This window comes from Gossypium hirsutum, chromosome D05 (assembly GCF_007990345.1).
Source record: "Gossypium hirsutum isolate 1008001.06 chromosome D05, Gossypium_hirsutum_v2.1, whole genome shotgun sequence".
In the NCBI taxonomy this organism is placed as follows: domain Eukaryota; kingdom Viridiplantae; phylum Streptophyta; class Magnoliopsida; order Malvales; family Malvaceae; genus Gossypium; species Gossypium hirsutum.
In genome coordinates this window covers 25,128,069-25,152,102 of record NC_053441.1, presented here as the reverse complement: position 1 = coordinate 25,152,102, position 24,034 = coordinate 25,128,069, and the positions used below count along the sequence as shown (strand labels likewise).

The 24,034-nt window shown below is 36.2% G+C and overlaps 5 protein-coding genes across 7 annotated transcripts; 3 read left to right on the top strand and 2 right to left on the bottom strand.

The window, feature by feature from the left end:
- Positions 1-386: 386 nt before the first annotated feature.
- Positions 387-4,072, bottom strand: LOC107904961 (26S proteasome regulatory subunit S10B homolog B). The gene is made up of 10 exons (XM_016831507.2): positions 3,543-4,072; positions 2,883-3,002; positions 2,497-2,633; positions 2,241-2,402; positions 2,013-2,099; positions 1,823-1,909; positions 1,604-1,741; positions 983-1,174; positions 805-903; positions 387-687 (listed from the first exon to the last, which is right to left on the bottom strand). The coding sequence occupies exons 1-10, from the start codon at positions 3,640-3,642 to the stop codon at positions 613-615; spliced, it is 1,197 nt and encodes a 398-aa protein (XP_016686996.1). The 5' UTR covers positions 3,643-4,072; the 3' UTR covers positions 387-612.
- Positions 4,073-6,516: 2,444 nt separating this feature from the next.
- Positions 6,517-12,823, top strand: LOC107904962 (probable GTP-binding protein OBGC2). 2 transcript variants are annotated; one of them, XM_016831509.2, is made up of 10 exons: positions 6,517-6,782; positions 7,236-7,717; positions 7,923-8,014; positions 8,381-8,464; positions 8,624-8,701; positions 8,867-9,067; positions 9,138-9,245; positions 9,589-9,663; positions 10,148-10,368; positions 10,505-12,823. In XM_016831509.2, the coding sequence occupies exons 1-10, from the start codon at positions 6,751-6,753 to the stop codon at positions 10,608-10,610; spliced, it is 1,479 nt and encodes a 492-aa protein (XP_016686998.1). In that variant the 5' UTR covers positions 6,517-6,750; the 3' UTR covers positions 10,611-12,823. The 2 variants fall into 2 exon arrangements, with proteins under 2 accessions (XP_016686998.1, XP_016686997.1); XM_016831508.2 differs by lacking the exon at positions 6,517-6,782 and adding an exon at positions 6,803-7,103.
- LOC107904963 (dehydration-responsive element-binding protein 2D) lies at positions 11,834-12,823 on the top strand. The gene has a single exon (XM_016831510.2). The coding sequence runs from the start codon at positions 11,835-11,837 to the stop codon at positions 12,558-12,560; it is 726 nt and encodes a 241-aa protein (XP_016686999.1). The 5' UTR covers position 11,834; the 3' UTR covers positions 12,561-12,823.
- Positions 12,824-12,956: 133 nt separating this feature from the next.
- LOC107904966 (protein NRT1/ PTR FAMILY 8.1) lies at positions 12,957-16,208 on the top strand. The gene is made up of 4 exons (XM_016831511.2): positions 12,957-14,093; positions 14,209-14,426; positions 14,586-15,145; positions 15,219-16,208. Exons 1-4 carry the CDS (start codon positions 13,898-13,900, stop codon positions 16,096-16,098), a joined length of 1,854 nt encoding a protein of 617 aa, XP_016687000.1. The 5' UTR covers positions 12,957-13,897; the 3' UTR covers positions 16,099-16,208.
- A 122-nt stretch (positions 16,209-16,330) lies between these two features.
- Positions 16,331-18,758, bottom strand: LOC107904967 (transcription initiation factor IIF subunit beta). 2 transcript variants are annotated; one of them, XM_016831512.2, is made up of 6 exons: positions 18,175-18,758; positions 17,859-17,967; positions 17,298-17,428; positions 17,128-17,202; positions 16,891-17,040; positions 16,331-16,633 (listed from the first exon to the last, which is right to left on the bottom strand). In XM_016831512.2, the coding sequence occupies exons 1-6, from the start codon at positions 18,391-18,393 to the stop codon at positions 16,514-16,516; spliced, it is 804 nt and encodes a 267-aa protein (XP_016687001.1). In that variant the 5' UTR covers positions 18,394-18,758; the 3' UTR covers positions 16,331-16,513. The 2 variants fall into 2 exon arrangements, with proteins under 2 accessions (XP_016687001.1, XP_040950374.1); XM_041094440.1 differs by having other exon boundaries at positions 17,853-17,967; positions 18,175-18,616.
- Between the last annotated feature and the right edge of the window lie 5,276 nt (positions 18,759-24,034).

The following is a 24,034-nucleotide window of genomic DNA, read 5'->3' as shown; positions in this document are numbered from 1 at the left end:
TAATTTTTATATTTTTTAATATTTAAGTCTAATTATTAACATTGTTAAATTGTAGTAATATAATTAAAGTGACAGAAATTAATTTAAAAAAATAAAATTAAATTTTTAAAAATATAAATATAAAAATTAAATTATTAATTTATAAATAATACATCAAGTTATGGTTTCTTGATGAAATTATTACAAATTACAGCCGGGAAAACACCCAGAACGTACAACCAAGATTTGATTTTAGTGGAAATTGCCCCAGGTTTTATGTTAACTGGAATTATTATTTATGGAAAGAAAATATCCCAAGCCATCAAAGTTAAAACTTCATGAACTACAAATTGACAATCAATGGCGGTTGAACATTTGAAATGAAATAGAAATATAACAACCTGAGCTAATGCTAAAAATCATTCAATAATCCAGATTCAAGTATTTCAATTCGGTATAACATGCAAAGGCCCCTTCATACAATGGTCTCAACAACATTGTGTGCAACCCTTTTGGTATGAAAAGCCATGTAAAAATTTGAAATGCATAGTTGACTTCTCTAACGTGTTGATAAACGAACTGAGTTCTTGACTTGAGGAAATTAGCGATAGCTTCGGGAAGAACAGAAAAGCTCTATTCTTTCCCAAAATCGGCACTGTAGTGTGCACTGGATTCCAATTTCTTGGCTTCATTCAATTTTCTCACTGCCTGCAATTTCATCAGACAGATAGAAGTGAGCACATCATCCCCTGTTGTCCAAACTTTAGTTTTTTCCCAATTGTTATGCCAAATAAAAGAGAAGTCTTTCGGGTTTCGAGGTTATACCTTCATGAAATCTTCGTGGATGACATAATCACGTTCTGCACGAATTGCTGACATTCCAGCTTCCGTGCAAACATTTCGTAGATCAGCACCATTAAAGCCCTAAAGCAATGGTGATAAATATTATATTTAGCAATGTAGATTACAGGCATGAAATAGAAACCAGCAACCGTTCACTTACCTCAGCAAGTTTAACAACAGCCTCGTAGTCAATTTCACCATGCTTGGCTATGCCAGCAGCATGAATCTTGAGGATTTCCATTCTTGACTGCTCATTTGGCAATGGGATCTCTATCTTTCTGTCCAGCCGTCCAGGACGAAGCAGTGCAGGGTCAAGAACATCAGGGCGGTTTGTAGCCATGATCATTTTAACCTGCATGAAGCAATTTAAGCTTTTAATGATTTCCCCACATTTCGGAGAATGTAAAAGCAAACTTGTGTACTAGGGCAGCAATTAAGGATTGCATTGAGAGAAATTTGAGTTCCAGAGGAAACACCATATATTAAAAAGTGCATATGATTAAAGCAACCAGCCATTCAGTTCAAATATTTCCAAGGTAAGCTTCTTCTCCAAGGACACCAAGGAGATGTTATGACTCTATATTTCAAAGCAGTAATCGCAGGCACTTAGAAGCTTACAATCGATAAACAAACTACCAGAATACCCCACCCTTCATCTGCTTCGTTTGGAAATAAAAAAAAGTATAAACTACTAAATTAAGTCATGAAGAGATGTAGTTGAAGTGCAAGAATATTTGCTTTAAATCACAATCATGAACTAGCTCAGATCAAAACAATGTACCTTCCCAAGCTGATCAAATCCATCAAGCTGATTAAGTAACTCCATTAGTGTTCTTTGTATTTCACGGTCAGCACTTGTTCCCTCACTGAAACGGCGTCCACCAATAGCATCAATCTCATCCATAAAGATAATGCAAGGCTGAATAAAAAGAAATGAACATAAGAGCAATATTAAGGGGTATATAGAACAGAAGAAACATTCAAAACACCAGGCTCTCACTTGGTGATCACGTGCATATCCAAACATTTCTCTTATCAGTCTTGCACTTTCTCCTATGTATTTGTCAATTATTGCACTTGAAACAACCTGAATTAGATGAAGAGAAGGTAAATCGCATTCATTCAATGAGAGGTTAACAAGCCAGAGAAAACCACAAAGGTAATAGATACAGTACAAAAAGATGACAGACCTTTAAGAAGTTGGCATCAATATTACTTGCTATTGCTCTGGCTAACAATGTCTTGCCAGTACCAGGAGGCCCATAGAGGAGGACACCCTGCAATGTAGACGAAATATTTTAGATGATTCTCAACCAAACATCACTCTGCTACAGCTTGCTTCACCCATCAAGATAAACACAAGTACACCCTTTAAAACTCTATAATTAGAAGAGAGGGAGACAGGAAGCAATAATCACCTTGGGAGGTTTAATTCCTACTCTAAGGAAAAGCTCAGGATTCATGAGAGGGAGCTCAATAGATTCCCTCAGCTCTCGAATTTGATCAGATAAACCACCAACAGCCGAGTAGCTAACATTACCAGGATCCTCGTGCAACATGTTGTAAACAACTGGATCAACCTGTCATCCAAAATGTATCACGACATCAGACATCTGCAAAGAAAACTTACTTTTATATCGTAAATATAGCTGAACTAATTTGAATGCTAATTACTTCACGAGGAAGTGCCCGCATGATAGTAAGTGTTGTCATGTCAAGAACCACTCTAGTTCCTGAAGTCAGTTTCTCCTTATCAACTTTACTGCGGCAACCAACAACATAACGAGGGCCACTGCTTGCTTTAACAATCACTGCAAACTCATACAAACATCCAATTTTATGGTTATTATCATTTATCAATTCTCACTAAAAGTGAACCAACATTAGCCTAATATCCAAACACAACTACTCAGACTCAAGCTATGCAGTTTTACCTAAAAGAACAAGTGAATAAGATTGTAATGCAAGTTTAGAAGATGCCTAGCCACTTGAACTAATGTAGAAACATCAACATTAGAAAAAGAAAAACAGTGGGGGCAAAAGTATAGTTACAGGCTTACAGCGTTCATTATCAAGAGGCCTGAGAACTTCCCCAATGATCTGCCCAACACTCTGAAGAGACTTCAAATCATCTTCTGTTTTGTTGAACTCCTTCTTAGCAGCTCTCAGATTCTCCCTACCTGAACATTCATGAGCATAACTGATATGAAAAAACCATCTAACAAATACATAAGGCTAATCAGAGAGGTAAAGATTCGGTATTCAAATTAATAGCTACAAAACTTGCTCCTTGCTTTATTTTTCTCTTGTATTTTGTCAAGGGCCCCAAGAATTTAATTTCATCATCAGCAAAGGCCAAAAATAAAAGTCAATTTGCAGCCCAACCAGAGAAGACATCGCAAAGGATAATTTCAATTGAAAACAAAGTGATTGTCTATTGTGGCAATCAAAGCTTAAATCTTTTCTCGCCAATTTTACCACTTCAAGCTATCTCTACAAAGAACAGGAAAAGATTTCAAAACAACATACTTGCAAATTGCTTTAAGCACAAACAAGCAGCTGATATAACCGATAGACGAACCAAAACGGCAAAGCAAAACCCTAATTCCTAAATGAGTAAACACCAAAACTAGAATTCAAATTAAAATAAAACGCATATAAAAAAAGCGTCCTAAAATAGGGTTAGATGAGGGAGGTTATGAGATCAGATTGGAAGAAACCTGCTCGAACCCTGGATTCGTATTCTTTGTGTTGAAGGAGTTTCTTCCGATACTCCGCAACCGCATTCCGGCGTCGCACAGCGTCTTCTCCGTCGCTCATTGACACGATCTCTCACCAGATATCGAAATCGTTGGAGAAACTGCTTTGTTTTTGGGCCTTTCTGAGATTTCAGGATGTGCGAGTTGGGACTATTGATTGTAAATAAATATATAAAAGTATTTCACTCAAAAGAGGAAAAGGATAGATTTTTTTTGGGTTAATATAAAACTTAGCCTGATTTTGGGTTTCAATGTTGAATTTGTTAACTAGATTTTTTTTGGTCTCATTTTGGTAGGTAACTTTAATTTTGATGTTTAGTTTGGCATTTAAATCAAATAAAATTATATAAATTTGCTTTACTTAAAAAATATACGGACTTAAATTGAGACAAAAGAATTCAAATATCAAATTGAATATTGAAACTAAACTTAGGTATTTAACTATAACGCAATCATCAAATTGAAAAAAGTTCAAGTATTAAAATGAGTATTCAAGCCAAACTTAACATGAAATTGAATATTAAAATAAAATTTATACACTAAATAATATATTAACCCATTATATAAATATTTTTACTTTTGAACCAAAACGGCAAATGATCCATAGTTGGTGCAATAAGATGCATTGCATTTGAAGAAAAAATTCAGATTAGAATCTTAAAAAAAAAAACTTTGTAATTAAATTCTATGAAACAAAGATATATAAAATGAAATTTCTTTTATAATTAAAAAAGGTAATTATTAATTTAATAATTACACTTTTTTGAATAATTACTTTATATTGTACAAACGCGGACTTTTTTACCTAGCATTACATAATAACATGTATGAATAGAATAGAACGCAAAACTTCTATTAACATAAACTTGGATTCCATCCTTCAACAACCTTGATATCTTCATTATTTCTTTTTTTCTTTTTTCTTTTTTGAGAAAAAAAATGAAATTCATTAATGAGAAAAAGTATTAAGACAACAAGCGAACAAGCTAAAACTCGAACCAATAGACTCATCCCATACACCTGAACTTATCATCTGTACTCCCTATCCACATTATCTTCAGTTACAGACAAAACATTCTTACTAAAAGAAACGATATGAAAGCTATCACATTCCATGTGGTTTGCATATAACAAATGTGCTCGAGCTAAAGAATGAGTCGCCTTGTTGGCACATCAACAAGTCCAACAGAAAGACAAGTGTTGAAATTGATTTTTCATCAGTAAACAATTATGTAACAACACACCTAATTCAGAAAAATCAGATGATGGGTGTGACAAAGTCAAAATTACAATCACAGAATCTGACTCGACTATATCATTATCAAAGGCTAAAGATTTTAACCATGACAAGACCTCCTTGATGATAAAAGCTTCGACAATGAAAGGACTAACACGAGCATAAATAAGCACTTAAAAAACTTTTAAGCACACAACCCGTAGAGTCCTGAACTACGACCGCATACCTTATAGCCCCCTCTTGCTTGAAATATGCAGAATCTACATTACATTTTAGCAAGCAACCTTCCGGAGGTGCCTAACCAACCCTTCCCTAACCATGAGTTATTTTGTCCCAATCACCACCCACATCAGCTGTAGCAAACACCCTTATCGACTGTTGCCAACAGGTCCGAAAGCATCAACAACCCAAACGACTGATGTTGCAACCACATTTCCCTTTTCCAAACAAAATAATTGTGATTAGACCATGTCATCCGACATAGCACCAATACATGCTATAGATGCTCAGGAGTTGCTGAGTCAAGAAGCTTGCAAAATATGTTAGTCATTGTTGATTGACCAAATGAAAAACCAATAGCAATCCACATAGCCTGCGCATACGAACAAAGCAGCAAAATGTGATTCTTACCCTCAACCTTACCACATCGGCTACATAAGGGAGATGGTGGAATACCCTTCTCATTTGAACAAACCTGTATAGGTAAAAAAATGCCTCAAACAACGCCAAACAAAGTCTTTAACCTTTAATGGAATTTTACATCGCCATAGCTTCGCCCAAATCGTGTTCTCATCCAACAATGACCAATCCAAACACATATTAAGAACAACATGGTATGCTGACCTCACACTATATCTTCCATCTGGATTAAAATGCCATATCAGTCGATCCGTTGTAGGAGTGTCGCTAACTAGGATCCGAAGAACACATTTTGCATCATAAAAAGCTAAAATGTCTTCCACTAAGTCACTAATCCATGCACAACCATTACCATTAAATAAATCAACAACCTAGAAGTGGCTCACATAAAAATTCATGTCATCAACCAACCATGGGTCAACGAAATATTGAAATACCATTGTCATTCCCAACTTGCCATTACATATCACACAAAATCACATGTTTTGATGCCAAAATATTGCACCATACAAACAAGGGATTACCACCCTCATAAGCATCAAGGAAAGATCAATTTGGAAAATATTTTGCTTTGAAGAATCAATAAACAAAAGTGGACAGATCCATCATAAACCGGACAATCTTCTTACTCAACATTTAAAGCTATGTAAATCTCGAAAACCCATGCCACCAAATTTCTTAAGGACACACTACTGCTCTTACAAGGCCCACTTGAGCTCCCTCGCTCCATTACTATCACTACACCACCAAAATGAGTTCATCAACTTTTGAAGATCATCAAAGAAAGTGCGAAGCAACAAAAACACACTCATGCAATAGATTGATAAAGCCTACACTATCGTGTTTCGTTTATTTAGAAAAGAAATTTTGTTACGTTTGTTACACCCAACAAGGGAGAGAGACCTAAAGATACCCATAATCGTGTGTCGAATAGATGCCAACATGTTAGAATTTATCGCAATACTTGATTCCTGGTAATTTATAGCCTTACCCGATGCAGCCTCATAATTCCCCTCAACACTTTTAATAATATTGCAGTCAGAGACAATTGCCCGAAAGAAAAGAAAGTTATCATCCGTAAACCCGGAGATGAGACACACTAGGTCCTCCACAACAAACAGAAACCCCTTAGATTGCTCATTGCATTTTTGCGCTACGGAATAAAAAGCTAAGCCCTTCAGTAAAAAAATAAACAGATAGAGAAAAATCGGATCATTCTAACGAAGCTCTCGTTTAGAAAGGAACAATCCTAGCTCCCCCTTCAACGAAACCGAATAGGTTCCAGCCCACTCGATGATACCCGTTACTAATATTGAATTTCGAAGGTACATCTCCCACCTGCCCTCATCCTTATTATGCATATAATGATTACCTCAAACATTATCCGTAATAAAAAAACTGTTTTTTTTTTTTGCCAAAAACCTTTCTTTTATAAATAAAAATAAAAATTAAATAGAAAAAATTAAAAAAAGTTTTAAGATTCAAATTTATAAACTCTATTTTTCTTTTACCAAAATATCTACACGCCATTATTACTTTGAGATAATGGCGACTCTGGTTTCGCTGCCTTCCGCCTATCTCACCCCGCGCCTTACTATCGACAAACTCTTCTTTGGTCCTCTCCTCCCCATTTCCACAAGCACAAAGTGTGCATCTTAATTTTCTTAGTTCCTTCCTTCAATTTCACTTCTCCAATCTTTTCTACATGAAGCTTAACCATTTTTATCCTTTTTGTCCTTGACATTTTGTGATTGCTTTTGCTCTTCTTTTTGTTGTAGGCATAATTGGGACTTAAACAAATCTGGGAAATCGAGGTTTTGTACGACAAAGTCCAGACTCACAACAAGAACCAAAGAGTCACCTTCGACAAACCCCGATACATTACTAAAAGAACCTCACAAGTATTTTGATCAAGTAATCATCACCGTCCGTTCGGGTGATGGCGGCCATGGTGCCGTCCTTACCATGCCTAGCCAACAACGAGCTACGAAGTGGCAAGGAAAACATGAGAATAAAGAGAAGTCAAAGAAGAAACTTTCGTATAAAAGGGATTTTGATGGGTCACTTATCCTTCCAGTGGGTGGTCATGGTGGAGACGTAGTAATTTATGCTGATGAAGGGAAAGATACGTTATTGGAACTTCATAAGAAGAGTCGACATAATGCAAAGCGTGGTGGAAATGTCGCTGCTATGGGTGTTTTAACTTCTCAGCTGCGTGATGGCCTTGCTGCCCCAACTTTGCGTATTCCTGTTCCTGTTGGTTTGTAGTATTACTCTTTTGATACCACCTACAACATTTGGCTTTTCATCGTAAATGGAAATTGAATTTCAATTATTAAGAGTAGATAAGAACATACCAAGAATATCACCATTTTTTATGGTCTTTTCATGGCTTGTTGAGATGGTATGATAATATTTGGATTATCCCAAATGCATATTTTCTTATAGTTTGAATTGGTTTGCAGGCACTGTTGTGAAACGCAAACGTGGGAAGTTATTGGCTGACCTAGCGCAGCCTGGTGATGAAGTACTTGTTGCTAGGGGTGGTCAAGGAGGGGTAAGAATTAAGAACTTGGTTGTCTAAACTTTAAACCCATTCAAAGATTCAATTAACTCAGTAAAATTTCAAGTTGGCGTTTTGCATTTTATTATATCAGTCATGCAAAGCTACATGTTTAGTAATTTGATGCCTTTTTCTTTCTTCTTTATCCTAATGATCATAAAACGCTGAATGTGATAGGTATCAGATTATTTATAGTTCAAAGAACTGATTAATAATAACTAGGATTCCTATGATCCAATCTTATTCTGTTTGATAGGCCTCCTTTGTTTTGGCTATATTCTGTTCCTAAGCATGCTGTATAAGTTGTATTCTCAGTAACGATCTGTGATTGACGGTTTAATTTTCTTTGTTTTGTGGCAGATTAGCTTGATAGAAATGCCTGAATACAGAAGGAAAAAGTTGATGTCTTTAACCACAAACGTAATGAGAGATGAAAGTGATAAGGTGTCCAAGATGAAATCTTATCCCTTACTATGGCAGCATAGAAAGAAACAGCTTATTTGATGAAAATTTATATGGTTTTTAGTGTTTACAAGGTGATAGCTCTTTCTGTTTGTTGTGTTAAAATTCATTTTCAATATTTTCTTTTATTTACTTCTGCAGGTTTTAGTTCTTGGTCAGCCTGGAGAGGAGGTTAGTTTGGAGTTGATTCTTCGAGTTGTTGCTGATGTTGGGTTAATTGTAAGTACTGCATCCTATTATTTTTCATTTGTCTTGCATTTCTATGTAACATGATTTGGTTTGTATTTCCTTGTAATCGCTGTTGGTGGCTAGGTCATAATAATTTATGATAGTGCATCAGATTGGCTACAAAAGGTAGATGCTAATATTTTATTTTCCCTGCAGGGGCTTCCAAATGCAGGCAAGTCAACGCTTCTAGCTGCCATTACACTTGCAAAACCAGATATTGCTGACTATCCTTTCACGACATTGATGCCAAACCTTGGGCGGCTTGATGGTGACCCTGATTTAGGGCCAGGTCAATATTCATCTGAAGCAACATTGGCAGATTTGCCTGGTCTTATAGAAGGTGCTCATCTGGGCAAGGTAATGCATTTTGACTTTTTCATCTTGTGAAACTGCTTATTCTGATCTTACTGACGTTTTTATTGTTTAGGGTCTAGGTCGCAATTTCTTGAGGCATTTGAGGAGGACACGTTTGTTGGTCCATGTTGTTGATGCATCAGCTGATGACCCTTTAAATGACTACATAACTGTCAGAGAGGTATGTCTTCCCTCGTTCATATTTTTTGTTATTTTATATTCACTTCATTAACATTGTTCCATTGTCTTATTCAAATCTTTTTCATTGATGGAATAATTTGTTTTACAAATAAGTTGTAGCTTTTATGGCATTTTGTGGTTTTAAAACATATAGGGTGGGACAAAGTTTGTGTTTGGATATCACTTTTGGCCTTTCAATCCATTTAAAATTGAGCGTTAAGTTATACAAACACTATTAATGATAAACTCTTGCCTTGGATACTCTCAACATCTAAATATATCATGTCTCAAACTGAATACCCCTCAATTTCAACTCCTCTTACCGTAGGAATTATGATGTGCAGGAACTGAGGATGTACAACCCAAATTACCTAGAACGACCATATGTTGTAGTACTGAACAAGATTGACCTTCCCAAGGTACGTCTCACTTAGTGATTGGGCTTTTATCTTCAGTCAAATTCTAATTTGGTCAATTTTAATCCCTATACTTTCCAAAATTTGAAACTTCAATCCCGACCCTAATGGTAGCAGTTAAATCCATTAGGTCAAATTCTGTTATTAGTCTCACACTATGTAAGTTCTGGATTTAGTCATTATTCTCCAATTTGATTATTTCTAATCTCTATACTTTTTTAAATTTTGGAATTCTAGTTCTAATCCAAATGTTAGCCATTGAATCCATTAACTAAAATAACTTTTTTTTTGTGTGTGATTATTTTGTGGAAATACATGACATTATACATGTGATAATATCTTAATTGTATTAAGATTTTTAGAAATAACAAGACTTAACCATTACCTTCTTTTGAGAGTTTGTGTTTTAAGTGCAAGAGTTATGTGTATAACATCTGATATGTCATCTCTTTTAACAAATTTTAAAACATATCTGGTACAACCTTAGGCGAGGGATAAGCTTCCGCATTTAACTGAAGGAATCTTAAAGATTGGAAGTGATTTAGTACATTCTGAGTTGGGAATGAGTTCTAGAGATGAAGTGCAATCATTGCCCACTGAAGGTGGCGAAGCGACTACATTGTCTCCAGCGATTTCTGTTGAAGATAAAATGGATAAAGGAATTGAGGACTATCCACGGCCCGCTGCTGTTGTTGGTGTTAGTGTTTTGTAAGTAATGTTTCTCTTCTTAAATACTGTCTTGCATCTCTAGTGCGTCAGCTCATTAAAAGTTCCATCTTAATATTGCATTCTGAGGTCCAAGGTTGATGAGCAGCCTGACTAAGTTTTTCCGGATATTGAGCAGGAAAGGCATCAGAGTAAACGACATGTTGAAGGAGATAAGGGCTGCCTTAAGGAAGTGTAGAGATTCGAACGATGCATTGGAATTAAGTGCGAGGTCAAGGGAGTAATACAGTTGTGAATGTACTAATTCAATACATCCGGACTCAAGTTGCCAATGTGAAGCTTACCCCAGATTTTCTCCCTTTGCCCATGAATTCTGGAACAATTTTGGCTCACACTAATAATGCTACAAGATTGACTCCTTTAAAAGCTCAACAGTCAACACTGCCATATTTGAGGGCTGCAACTTCAGTGCAAAAGTTTTCACTGTCTATATATCTTCGCTGAGATTTTCAAACTATGGATTAATCCAAATTATTGCTTTAGCTTTATATGACCCAATTAGGTGCTTAGATGAATGAAAAAGGTCAGCTTATTGTATTTTGTGCTCTCCGCTGTTTCCATTCTTCGGCTTGTGTATCATTCATTTTTGTATCCTTTCTCTTCTTTCCTTCAAATTCTTGACCTGTATATGGAGATTTAGGGTCAGCCATTGTTGGATTAATGGGAAAAAACATGAAATGAAATGAAAATACCAGTTTCCTAACACGATCTAACTTGGGTTATTATATAGGAGACCCTTTGATTGTAGCTCATAGATAGGATTCTGATATTTTAGTGTTCTTGACCTTAAGATAAGGAATAGGGTCTGATTCGTATCCTGCTCAAAAATGGAAATAGATTTGGTTATTTTCCGAGTAACTTAGTTTTTATTGAACAGGATTCGAATATTTTAGTACTTGTCTCATAATTATATTTGAAATTAAATATAGGAATCAAAATAACTTTTTAAAATTAATTTAAATAAATTATTGTTTTCTCGAATCAAACTGACAAAGTGGAGGCAGATTTTAATCTTTGTAATTTTGTGGAGCTTGTTTTTGGGAGCTCCCACGTATCAATGAAGCAACCCTCTCTCATTTGTCATTTATTGAGGGGTTCTTTTTTGGAATCCTCGACCCTCGAGCGGGGGACATTCTTATCTCAAACCGATTGTCCCCACGCCATTTCCCAATAGAAAATTGACCATTTATCCCATCCCCCAAAATTTCCAAAACAAATCGAACTCCCTGTTTGCCACCTGAGTTTGTTTACACACAAGAATCTAGGCCAAGTGTGTCCATCAGAAATGTCAATTAGCTTTGCTGTCGACGCGTGCCAACATGGTTCCCATGCCAAGTATCATCTCTAAACCCATCTTTAAGACACGTTCCAGCCAATCTTAATTACACCCCCCATTTCACCTCTTATCTCTCTTTCTATTGTATAAATACGATTTCCCCCCTCTGTTAATGTGCTTATCAATAACTTTTGTTCTTTGGGTTGGGTTAACAATGTCAGCATCAGCCATGGGTGGCTCTGGGTCTGGAGAGAAAAAACTAGTGAAGAAACGTGCACAAGCGAGTTCGAGAAAAGGGTGCATGAGAGGGAAGGGAGGTCCAGAGAATGCTCTTTGCACTTACAAAGGCGTAAGACAAAGAACTTGGGGCAAATGGGTGGCTGAAATTCGTGAACCCAACCGTGGTTCTCGTCTTTGGCTAGGGACTTTCGACACCGCCCTTGAAGCTGCGATGACTTACGATGCTGCCGCACGTAAACTCTATGGTTCGGATGCCAAGCTCAACTTGCCACACTTGTGTGTCAACTCTCGGTTTCCACCTCCTTCGTCAAATACTCAGGTCGCCCCGATAGGGAACCAACCTCTAAATGCGACTACCAGTTCACCGAACAGCCCAATTATTATCAGGGTCGATGAAGTAACACCAGTGAGCAACAGTGAATCAGATATGTCTCAAGGGAACATGATGGCGAACAATGCCAAATTTGGACAAAACCAAGAAGAAAATGGTGGGTTTTGGGAGAATATGACGATGAACTTGCCTGTTTTAGATGACTCCATTTGGGCAGAAGCTGTTATGTCATTGGATTTTCCAGTGATGGATGATCCAAGCATTTTCGGTACCAGTCTTGTCGATACAACAGGATGGGATGCCTTGCAAACCCCGTGGTGCATGTAAATCTAAATCAGCTCTTTGCTAGCTGCGTCGAACATGTGAAAGCCGTTCCATAGTCTTTCTATACATTCAATAGCTAATAGCCATGAAAACCACATGGTTTTTCTGGGTTTTTCATGGCAGTGTCTTTTTATATTTTCTACTTTTTTATTTATAATTATTTACATTCCTGTAAGTATCAGTTACATGCTGTTGTAGCCAGCCCAGCTACTATGTTGAAAAGTGTATAACGTTTGTATAAAATGAAAAGTGAATAAATTTTGTAAGAGACTACTTGGGACGTGGAAAATAGAAAACGTTACACTACGTAGTCCACCAATGATAGTAACCGGCAAGTATTTCGATCCCATAGCTCCTGCAAACTTTAACTCTTACTAATATCTAATTTAGTAATTTTGATGATTTTATGTGAAAAGAGAGAGCTAACAAGCATTACTGCTTTTGAGCTTGCCTTGACGATGGGCCTTGGCCCGTACCAGAAACCCATATTCCGTAACAAGCCACATGAGGTATCTTTGGTCACATTTGTCCCCCCAAAAAGATCCTTTTGATGTCACAATTTTGATAGCTATAATTATAGTTTTCCCTCTCAAAGATTGAGATAATCATAAATTTAACTTCTGAAAAATTGGTATAATCTCAAATTTACACTTCCTGCTCATCTATATATTTTCTGAAGTTAAAAGTTTTATATTATATATAATATGAGCTTTTTAGATCGGGATTGAAACTTTGAGCTTTAATTTGATTTTACACAGAATTTAAAAATTTTGTTCTTATTTTTTGGAGAGGGAGTGATCAACGTTTTTACCAAAAAAAAATATTATTTTGTTGCCTTCTGATATGGGAATATGTTGATTTCTTTGAAAAAGAACAGGCCTTATTTCAGAAGGACCAAGTTTGACCTGATCAGACAAGGATCCAGACAGAAAATGAAAAAGGCGGCAGTTCTGAATGATTCAATACAAGGTTTGGTCTGATAGACAACAAATCATCGTCACTGTCTAAGCATTACTTCAGCCTGTTGCACTTCTCTTCAGCCCCATTTGGAAGTAGCCCGATTTAAGCAAATAAAAAAAAATAAGACCCATTATTCCTGTTGCCGGCGAAACGCATCATTTACCCCATCAGTTGGGAGACACTCGTTAAACGTCAAAAAGCAAACCAAACTACAAGACACGTAGTAATGCAGTTTTTTAAGGGTTACTTTTTTTGGGGGGGGGGGCAAATTGATCTCTTATTTATGTGAGGACTCAAGTTAAGATATCCCCACCAGAATTAATGTTATAGCATTGTTCCCGAAAACAGAACCCACCCCAAGAGTTTCAACAGTGGAAATAATGGAACCTGGTGGTAACCCATTTGAGAAGTCCTTTATTCAGCCATCTATGGAGAAATTTGTTGAGAATATACAGCAGGATGATGGGAAAATTGAATCATCAACTACATTGGTTGGCAATGGATGCGTGGATATTAGAGGGAATATTGCAGATAAACAAACAACTGGAGGATGGAAGGCATCTCCATTTATCATAGGTATTCACGAAAACCAGCTCTCGCCTCAGCTCAATTTTGGGTATTAAGAGGAGATCTACTGACGTGATTTTGTGGTCACTGATTGATTCATGGTTTGGTTTTCTTTGAATTATAGTTAACGAGGTTGCGGAGAGATTGGCATTCTTTGCAGTAGCAGTGAACATGGTGGCTTATTTGGTTTCCGAAATGCACCAATCGCTTCCATCTGCTGCAACTCATGTGAATGATTGTATCGGAGCTGCCTATTGTCTTACTCTACTTGGAGCATTTCTTGCCGATGCTTATTTGGGTCGATTCTTCACCATCATCATCTTTTCGTGTATATATGCAGTCGTAAGCTAGCATTTCCCTTTCATAATTTCATATGCCTTAGATGGTCTAAATCCCATGGCAGAGAGGCCTAAATAATCACTAGTTGGCTCATCCTGAATCATCAGCTATTGTTGGACCATGTATCCTAAAGGCCCCATGTTCTTCTTTTTTCTTTCTCAGGGAATGATTTTGCTGACGCTATCGGCTTCCATAGACAGCCTGCGACCACCACAATGCACGGCCAGACCATGCATTAAAGCAACCGGCAACCAATCAGGTTTCCTCTTTGTTGCATTGGCTCTTATAGCCCTTGGAACCGGTGGTATCAAGCCATGCGTTTCATCCTTTGGAGCAGACCAGTTCGACGGAGCCGATGAAAAAGAAGCCCAAAAGAAATATTCATTCTTTAACTGGTTCTTCTTTGCTATAAACATGGGTGCCATTTTGGGGATCACGCTTCTGGTATATGTAGAAGAGAAGAAAGGTTATGGTTGGGGTTTTGGAGTCCCTACTGTGGCTATTGTTTGCTCCATTTTAATCCTAGCTGCTGGAATACCTTTTTATCGTTACCAAAAACCCATGGGAAGTCCTTTCACAAGGTTTCTCCAGGTTCTTGTGGCTTCTATTAGGAACCATTTTCATGGGGCTCAATTAAAACGTGAAGCTGTTTTATATGAAGTTGATTCGATGGAGTCTGATATTTTTGGTGCTCGGAAACTCACTCGAACGAACCAGTATAGGTAATTGTAGATAAATGTCACCCCTGTCCCTTGGACATTGAAATTATTTGTATAAGTTGGCCTCTTATTACAGGTTCTTGGACAAGGCAGCAATGGTGATGGATCCTGAAGCTAATACTAAAAACCGATGGAGGCTTTGCACAGTGACTCAAGTAGAAGAATTCAAGTCCTTCGTCAGAATCCTCCCTGTATGGGCATCTACAATAGCTCTTTCCATCTCATTTGCTCAACTCTCGACCTTCTTCATCAGCCAAGCCACCATTATGGACCGCAAACTTGGTCCGCACTTCAACATTCCAGCAGGCTCGGTCCCTGTTTTCAGTGCCATCAACGCCCTCTTACTCGTCCCCATCTATGAAATATGGATGGTCCCGATCTTACGTAAACACACCGGTCATCGTCGTGGTCTTACATCTTTACAAAGAATGGGTGTCGGCCTATTCATATCTATCTTTGCAATGGCCTCGGCTGCTTTAGTCGAGAAGAAACGTCGAGACCACCCTGATCTGTCGTCTTTGACAGTGTTCTGGCTGCTTCCGCAGTTCTTCTTAATTGGCACTGCCGAGGTTTTCACTTACGTGGGACAATTGGAGTTCTTTTATGAAGAAGCGACCGATGGGACGAGAAGCATAAGCAGCGCGATGTTTCTTAGTGAGATTGGGATTGGAAGTTGGTTGAGCACCGCCATTGTTAAAATCATTGAGCGTGCAACCGGTGGAGAACAAACAGGTTGGCTAAGAAATGATCTCAACAAAAGCAGGCTCGATAATTTCTACTGGGTATTGGCGATAATCAATGCTGCTAATTTCTTGAAGTACTTGTGGGTTGCTCGACGATATAAGGGAAAGAATGGCATGGGACAGAGCACTGCTAGGGTCGAGAACTCGGTCGAGTTGGATGCTGCTGATGAAGTGAAGAAGGATAAAGGGGAGTTTCAAAGCACGGTGTTGTGAAATTCAACAATAATTACTTCCATTCATCTGTAGTTTCCACTTCAAGTTATAATGTGTAACGAATTATTTCACCTTATTTGCAGATCAACAAATTTAATTGTTTTCCTAATTTTAAAATATTGTATTGCTTTGTAATTCGTATTATAATATTTACATGAAAACCTCATAAAAACTATTTAAAATAGTGGTCGAAACATGCTATAAGTTCAGATACCTATAACTGTAATGCAAATTCACCAAATATGAATATCACGATAGATTATATCACATGGACATCAAAGTTAATAGCTACAGCTATGTTTCCTTCTTCCTATAATTGTCTATCTATTTATCTGTCGTCTTCATGAGGGTTGTTTTCAGACATATTCCGATTAACTGGAGAAAAAAGGAAACGTAAATTACAGCTATATCTGACTTATTCAGCTGCAGTGTCCTCTGCAGATTTTTTATACTCTGGCTTAAGCTCGTAGGTTCCTTGATTGGCGCCTCTCTTATTGTACACGCAGAGCTCGTTCAGTATCTCTTTAAGGAATTGCTGCAAAGTACAGAAAGAACTTTCAAACATGCAAATACAAACCAAGTGCTAGCAAAGAACAAAAACAACAAACTACAGAATATCGTCTTAAGCATCCGATTTGAAGTTCTGCAGAGACTGGCTTTTCCATTTAAAAGCAATTTGCCATTTCTATGAAGCCAGTAGAATAACATATTACAGAAAAGAGAACACTTAAATCACCATTATAAACTGTAAGACACAATGAGCAGTATGAGGAAGAAATGTAAGAGGCTTACAGCAGGCTGATCAGTCTCTTGGACAAGTTGCTTCAAAGTCCAATTTGGTTGTCTTTCAAACAGCTTGAACATTATATCTTCCAGTTCCCCACGATCCCTTCGGGTTCTTTTCACATCTGATTGTTTAACTGGCATTGTTTTCTTCTTATCCTGCTCAGATACAACGGATGATAAGCAATTGTCAATAAGCGCGAAAAATTACAAATATCATCGTCTAGAGACTGTGTCTCAAAGTACCTTGGGGTTGGACGAAATCAAGCCAACCATTCCAGGCATTGGCCTCATGTGAACTCCGCTGTCATTATCTATAACCTTCAAAACGGCATAAAAACACATAAGATAATTGGCACCATAGTAACATTGAAAGAGAATGGCTTACCCAAGCCAAAGCATACTCGTTGGCCTACCTGTATTTGCCTGTTCTTGATCATGGACTTATTTGTCCTTTCTCGACACAATCTCCCATATTCCTCGATGTTTTCCTCATGCGGTTTCATGTCGAATTTATGCTCAACTTTTCCTTCCATTGCAACCGAACCTATAGCAAAAAAAACAGCACTGAAGATACAAACTAAAGCACAAAACTAAAGTAAGAGAAAGATCAAACCGGCTTTTATGAGAAAATCATATCACGGAGTGAATTGTTACTTCAAGTCACCGTAAACCTCTGAGAATTTTGAGCACAAAATGACACCTAGACGTGATTGATGAACACGAAAACAGTGAAATAAACATGACAAGTATAATAGTATTCATGTTTAGGATTTTGGCAGAATCGTTTAGGTTTATGTTAAAAAATATGAAACAGGACACACATATATACACTCATACATGGATTGCCAAGTCTAACCAAGCCAGTTAAGAAAAAGGAACGAACTTTACATTACTAAAATTAAGGAAAATAATAATTGAATTTGATAAAACACATAAAATTGAATACTTGAGAAGCAAAGAACCATAACTCTGACCTTGACTTGATTCAGAGAAGACACACATAGGAACAAAGTCTTTGAACATGTTCAAAGAGTAGCTTTTGGGTATTCTTTCGGTCTCTAATCCAGCCACCTCCATAGTAAACTGATAAATGTCAATTCATAAACTCGTAAGAAACAAGACAACGACAAAATTACTACTACAATGTTTAAACATGTCATAAAATCTTTGCCTTGTTAGATTAAACAATCAATTAAAAAAAACCTTTTACTAGAATTGCTATATCTAAAAATTCACGATTAAATAATCTGTTAACTTGAACTAATTATTATCTGATCTCAACTAATTTACCTGGTGTAAAGAAGGGTCGTCGGGTTTGAGAGGGTCGAGGGAGAAGACAACCTTGGCGAGAGGCTGAGAATCAGAAGAAGAAGAAGAAGAAGAAGAAGAAGAAGAAGCTAGTTGGCTCTTCCATGACTTGGCGACCACGACGGGGCACTTCATCAACCAAACCGATCTATCAGTTTTTCCCATATCCAAAAAGCCGCCGTTGTTGTGATCTTCATCCATTGTTCAATGCCTCTGTAAATGACCGACTGTATAAAACTTTCTTCTCCACGTTTTGGTGGTGGGGGAGGAAGATTTGGGCAAGGGTTTATATAATTTATTCACTCAATCTGTAGTTTACTTGGTCGCTTCTCTTTGAAATGGACCCTGAGAAATCGGGCGGAGCGAATTCAGGAAACCAGACGAACGGAGCCTGCCTTACGTGTCTGTCTTTTCCTAAAGGCTAAAACTAAGGCTGAGGTTGAGGGCTGCCGAGAGTTACTGAGCTTGGTTAGGTTATTGTGGGCCTTAAACCCAAGGTAACCCTTTTTGGCCCATCACCTGATTGTTCTAACCAAACTTGGCCGCAACAGGATGGGGCGGACTTCGATCCGAGTATTATACCTCTCATCCTAATATATTTCCAACTTGATTTTATTTAAAATTATAATACCAAAATTGATCCTGAAAAAAGAAAAATTACTTGGATTCTGACTCTCATCAATTAAAATCTCATAAAAGCTTTTAAAAAATTCCAATAAAAATATATAAATTATTTAGTTCAAATATATAATTAACTATAAAATTAAAAAAATAGAGGATATTTTAATAATTTTGGTGTAGGTTTGATCTCAATAATACTTTGAAATTTTTAATTGAAAAAATCTAACCAAGCTCATCCCAAATTCGATTTTGAAAAAGAAAAGGCATAATGACTTATATCGCCTCCCAACTTTATAAAAAAAAAGTTATTTTAGCTCTTCATTTAATTTTCTCTTTTAGTCATTAAACTTGTATTGTTTATCAAATTACCCCAAATTGTATGAAAAAGTTAATGTCTGTTAACTTTACCGACGTGGCATCTATGTGCAGACTTGATCATGGATTGGGCCACCCATTTAGGCCCGAAGCCCTGTCCGAAAAGTGGCAAGATTTGGTTAAAAACTAAGGCCCGAAAAATGGGCTTGGGCAAAAAAATAAGGCTCATTTTCTAAACGGGTTGAGCCTTGAGTAGGATTTTTGGCTTGAGCTTAGCCCAAATCAGCTTAATTTTTTGTTTTGTTTTGTTGTTTTGTTGTTATTGTTTTGCTATAATTTCACTATTATATTACTACTATTTTGTTGTTATTATTTGAATATTGTATAACTCTTATTTTATTGTTAATTTTACTATTATTTTAGAGGCATTAGTGTTATTTAAGTATAAAAACATTTGTAAAAGCCCGTTTTTCAATTGTGTCGAAAATAGTGGTTTCGGGACCACAATTTTGACGTGTGAGTCTATAAATATTATTTATTTAATATTTACGAAGTTATGTGAGTGTCGTATTAAGATTTGATTCAGTAATTTTGACGTTTGGTTAGTTAATTAAAGAAAAATGACTATATCATAAAAGATATAAAACTTAATCTCTATTGATTTTTATTAACTAAAAAGCATAATTAGAGATTTTTTAAGGGATTTAAATTATATATATACCATTTTTAATAGTGTTGGACCGTAAGTGAGATTTTATTTAGTTAAAGTGTGATATAATTTATATTATAAATATTTTTATATAATATAATAGTTAATAAAATATAGAAACAAAAGGGAAAAAAACATTTTATTCGGCTTGTTCATCATCTTCTTTCAGGAAAACGAAAGGGGGAAAGCTAGGTTTGGTTATTCAAGTTTCGATCTTTGATTGGGTAAGTTATTTTAGTACGTTTCTTGTAATTTTTATGTTTTTGGAATTCTAGGACCATGATTTAGTTAACCCTGGTACTATTTCATGAAACTGTTAAAATTTGTTAAAGTTTTAATTGATATTTTCTTGAAGCTTTTGTGGTTATTTGGTTAGTTTTGAAGCTTAGATATGTTAATGGACTAGTTTGTAAAGTAAAAGTTGTTAATTTTGAACCTAATGACTAAAATGCAATAAATTCAAAATGTGTATGAATATTCTGAATTTTTGTGTTCTATTGGATAGTTGGAGAACTTAATTGAGATTGATTTTGAAACTAAAGCTCAAATGTGAGAATTATAATAGTTTCGGTTTTAGGGACTAAATTGTGGTAAATGTTAAATTTAAGGAATTTTGGTATAGATGAAATTGAGTTAGTGTAACAGCCTGTTTTCAGTGAAATCGAAATAGTGGTTTCGAGACCACAAATCTGAGTTCGTAAGAAATATTATTTTAATATTATTTCATGGTCTGCATTATGATAAAAATTTCGTATGAAAATTTCGTAAAGAAATTTTATCAGTTACATGTCTAATTAGATGGAAATGACCAAATTGCATAAAATACAAAAATTGAGTTCTAGTAGCTATAGGTATCAAATAGCTATGGAATTCAAAATTGGAGGTCCTTATATGACAAATAGACCATTAAGAGGAGTTAGTAGATAAGTATGATGATTCATCATAGGAAATTTAAGAAAAGAGAGACTAAATTGGAAAGAGAAATAATAAAAGATCATGATAAAAATTTAATATCATCTTATTTCATCATCTTTCCCAAATCAAAATATATGAAAACCCTAGCTATGGAATTTGGGCTTTGAGCAAACTTATTTGGCTCAATTAGGTATGTTTTCTTGTCCCGTTTTTAGTAATTTTTATACTTCCGAGATCGTAATAACTTAATCTAGCTATCTTGGGGATTAATTTGCAAAGTTATCAAAGTATTAAAGTTTTACCATGGATGAGTATGTATGAATTATGAAGCTTTATGGTAGAATTTTGATGAAATTATAATTTAGGGACTAAATTGAAAAGATGTAAAATTCATGGAAAAATTTTGAATTTTATGAAATATGTGGACTGCAAACGTTACATGTAAAAATTGGCTAGGCTTGGAAGGATTAAATTACACGACTTTCATTTTCCGAGCCCGAGGACAAAATCGTAATTAATTAAAAGTATAGGGGTAAATTGGTAATTTTGCCTAAGATGTGAATTGGATTGAATTGAATATGAATTGTATTAAATTGATGTTAAATTCATTCATATAGATCCGGATAGACCAAATACGGAGTTTGATCGAGGAAAAGAAAAAGTGTCGGATTAGTAGATTTTGCATACACAAACATTGTCGAGGTAAGTTCGTGTAACTAAATTGTATATTTATATTTTTGAATTGAATGTTGTGTATGTGAATTAAATTGTACAATTGACATCTATGAAAATTGAACACACATCCAAATATATTCGACAAGTATTAAGTCTCATTTGAATAAATGAAATTAAATGGATACAGGATTCCTGAATTGGTTATGCTCCTGCATGTGTTACGGACACACCATAGCTCGAAAGAACGTCCCGTTAATAGCTCTCATGAGTATCCCGATATTTGGCTCTCACGAGCTTTCCGATATATGGTTCTTGTGAGCTTCTCGTTAATAGCTCTTCGGAGCATCCCGATTTGGTTGTGATCTTACATATGTTGTGGACACACCGCAGCTCTTATGAGCGTCCTGATATATGCTTCTTCGTGAGCTTACCGATTAAAGGCTCTTTGTGAGCTTCCCATTAATAGTTCTCTAGAGCTTCCCGTTACATGGCTCACATGAGCTTCTTGTTATATGGCTCGAGAGAGAGCTTCCCGTTTATGTGCTCATATGAGCATTCCCAAATATGAATTGATGGATTTTAGATTTGTGCACTTCGTGTGTACTACCCGGGTATTCATTGACATTTTTAATGATTCAACGGACAAAATCCTGATATGAGAAAATAAATGAATTCAAAGTGAATTGTTATCTGTATATGCATGAAATTCATGGAAATTTGATATTGATAAGCTCATACTTGATTTTTGATATTCATGTGAAATAATGACTAACATGTTTGTGTGTTTAAGATATTAGTCAAATTGCTTGGATACATTATGTATGTTTATTTAATGAAAATGAATGGTAAGTTACCATTATACGAACTTGTTAAGCATTAAATGCTTACTCTATTTTATTTCCTCTGTTTTATAGTACTTGGAAGCTCGTAAAGGTTGGAAGCTGGTCGGAGCCACATCACACTATCCCTCGAACTTTTCGGTATATATATAGCAAACAAATATTGGTTATAATGGCATGTATAGGCTAAACGTAACCAATGATGGCAATGTAAATGTTTGGTTGTAACTTGCCATTGGAATGGCTTGTGATGGACATGTTTTGATGTGTTTATATATGGTCTTAACATGTTTGATGAATTTTTGACTTGGTTAAGTGATGAAAATCATATAGGCTCATTGTTAATTGATTTGAGTTAGCATAATTAGTAAAATATGCATATATGTGAATTGGGTCAATTAGGTAAGTTTGAATACTTGAACATATAGAGTGTTATAATATGTACTAAACTTGATTTTGGCTTGATTTGGATGATTGGTATTGCCTTGTGAATGTGTTAAAGTGTTGATATAGGTGAAAGACAAATTGAGTGAGAAAAGTGGCATTCTAAATGACCTGTTTTCGTCCATACGGGCAGAGACACGGGCGTGTGTGACATATGGCCTAGCACATGAGCGTGTGACTTGGCCGTGTGTCCCTTGCATCTTAAAAATTAAGAAACAGAATGCTCAAAATTATCCGCACGGCCTAGCATACGGGCGTCTGGCTTAGCCGTGTGACCCTTGCACCTAATTAATGCAAGTCATTATGTTCACATGGCCTAGCACACGAGCGTGTGACTTGGCCGTTTGACCCAAGTCAGAGAGTTATACGGGTAAGGACATGGGTTAGGACACGACCGTGTGCCTTATTTTGAATGCCCATATGGCCTGAGACACGGGAGTGTCTCTTGACCGTGTGAGCCACACGGCCTGACCACAAGAGCGTGTGTCCCCTACACCTTTGAAAAATTTTAAAATTTTGCGAAAAAACTCTTTAAGTACCTAGTTTAGTCCCGACTTATTTCTAATGCATGTTTTGGACCTCGAGGGCTCATATAAGGGACATTATAATTGATTTCTGATATGAATGCTAAATGTTATGGAATGCATGTTATATGTTCTGTAAATCTCGGTAATGCTCCTTAACCATGTTCCGGCGACGGATTCGAGTTAGGGGTGTTACAGTTAGGGCATGATTTTTATATGTTGTTATATGTTATTTGGATTGGTTAATTAAATCAAATTATACTTTAGATAAAAAAATCTCAATGACTGGAGGATGTACGAGGAAAAAGAAAAATTGTCGACTAGTCCTTGATAGTTAAACTGTTACGATTTCGACAGATAAGTTCATAAAATATAATTCAAATTCTTTATGCTTGTATGTTATATTAGGATTGTTAATATTGAATGCTGGCGAAGTGGAATCGTGTTATAACATGAGATAAGTCCCGATAAAATTAGTAAATTCTCGTATATAGGCTAGTGAGTTTGTCCAGGTTCTGAGCTCCTGCATATGTTGTGGACTCGAGAATACATGAATATTAAGCCCTGGCCAGGCTACTTATCGTGAAGGTTTAACCCTAACAGGTAACCAGACACTATCATTTTTGCTTGTATACAAAGATCTTTTACGAGGTTTTATTGAGTAAAAGTGTGATTGAATCATTGGAGTTATGCCATTTGAGAATGGTTATGTGACTAGTTGTGTTTTGGTCTTGAGATCTAAATTGGCTTGATTGGAAATGAAGATGATTATGGTTATTCATGTGATTAAACTCAAAGCT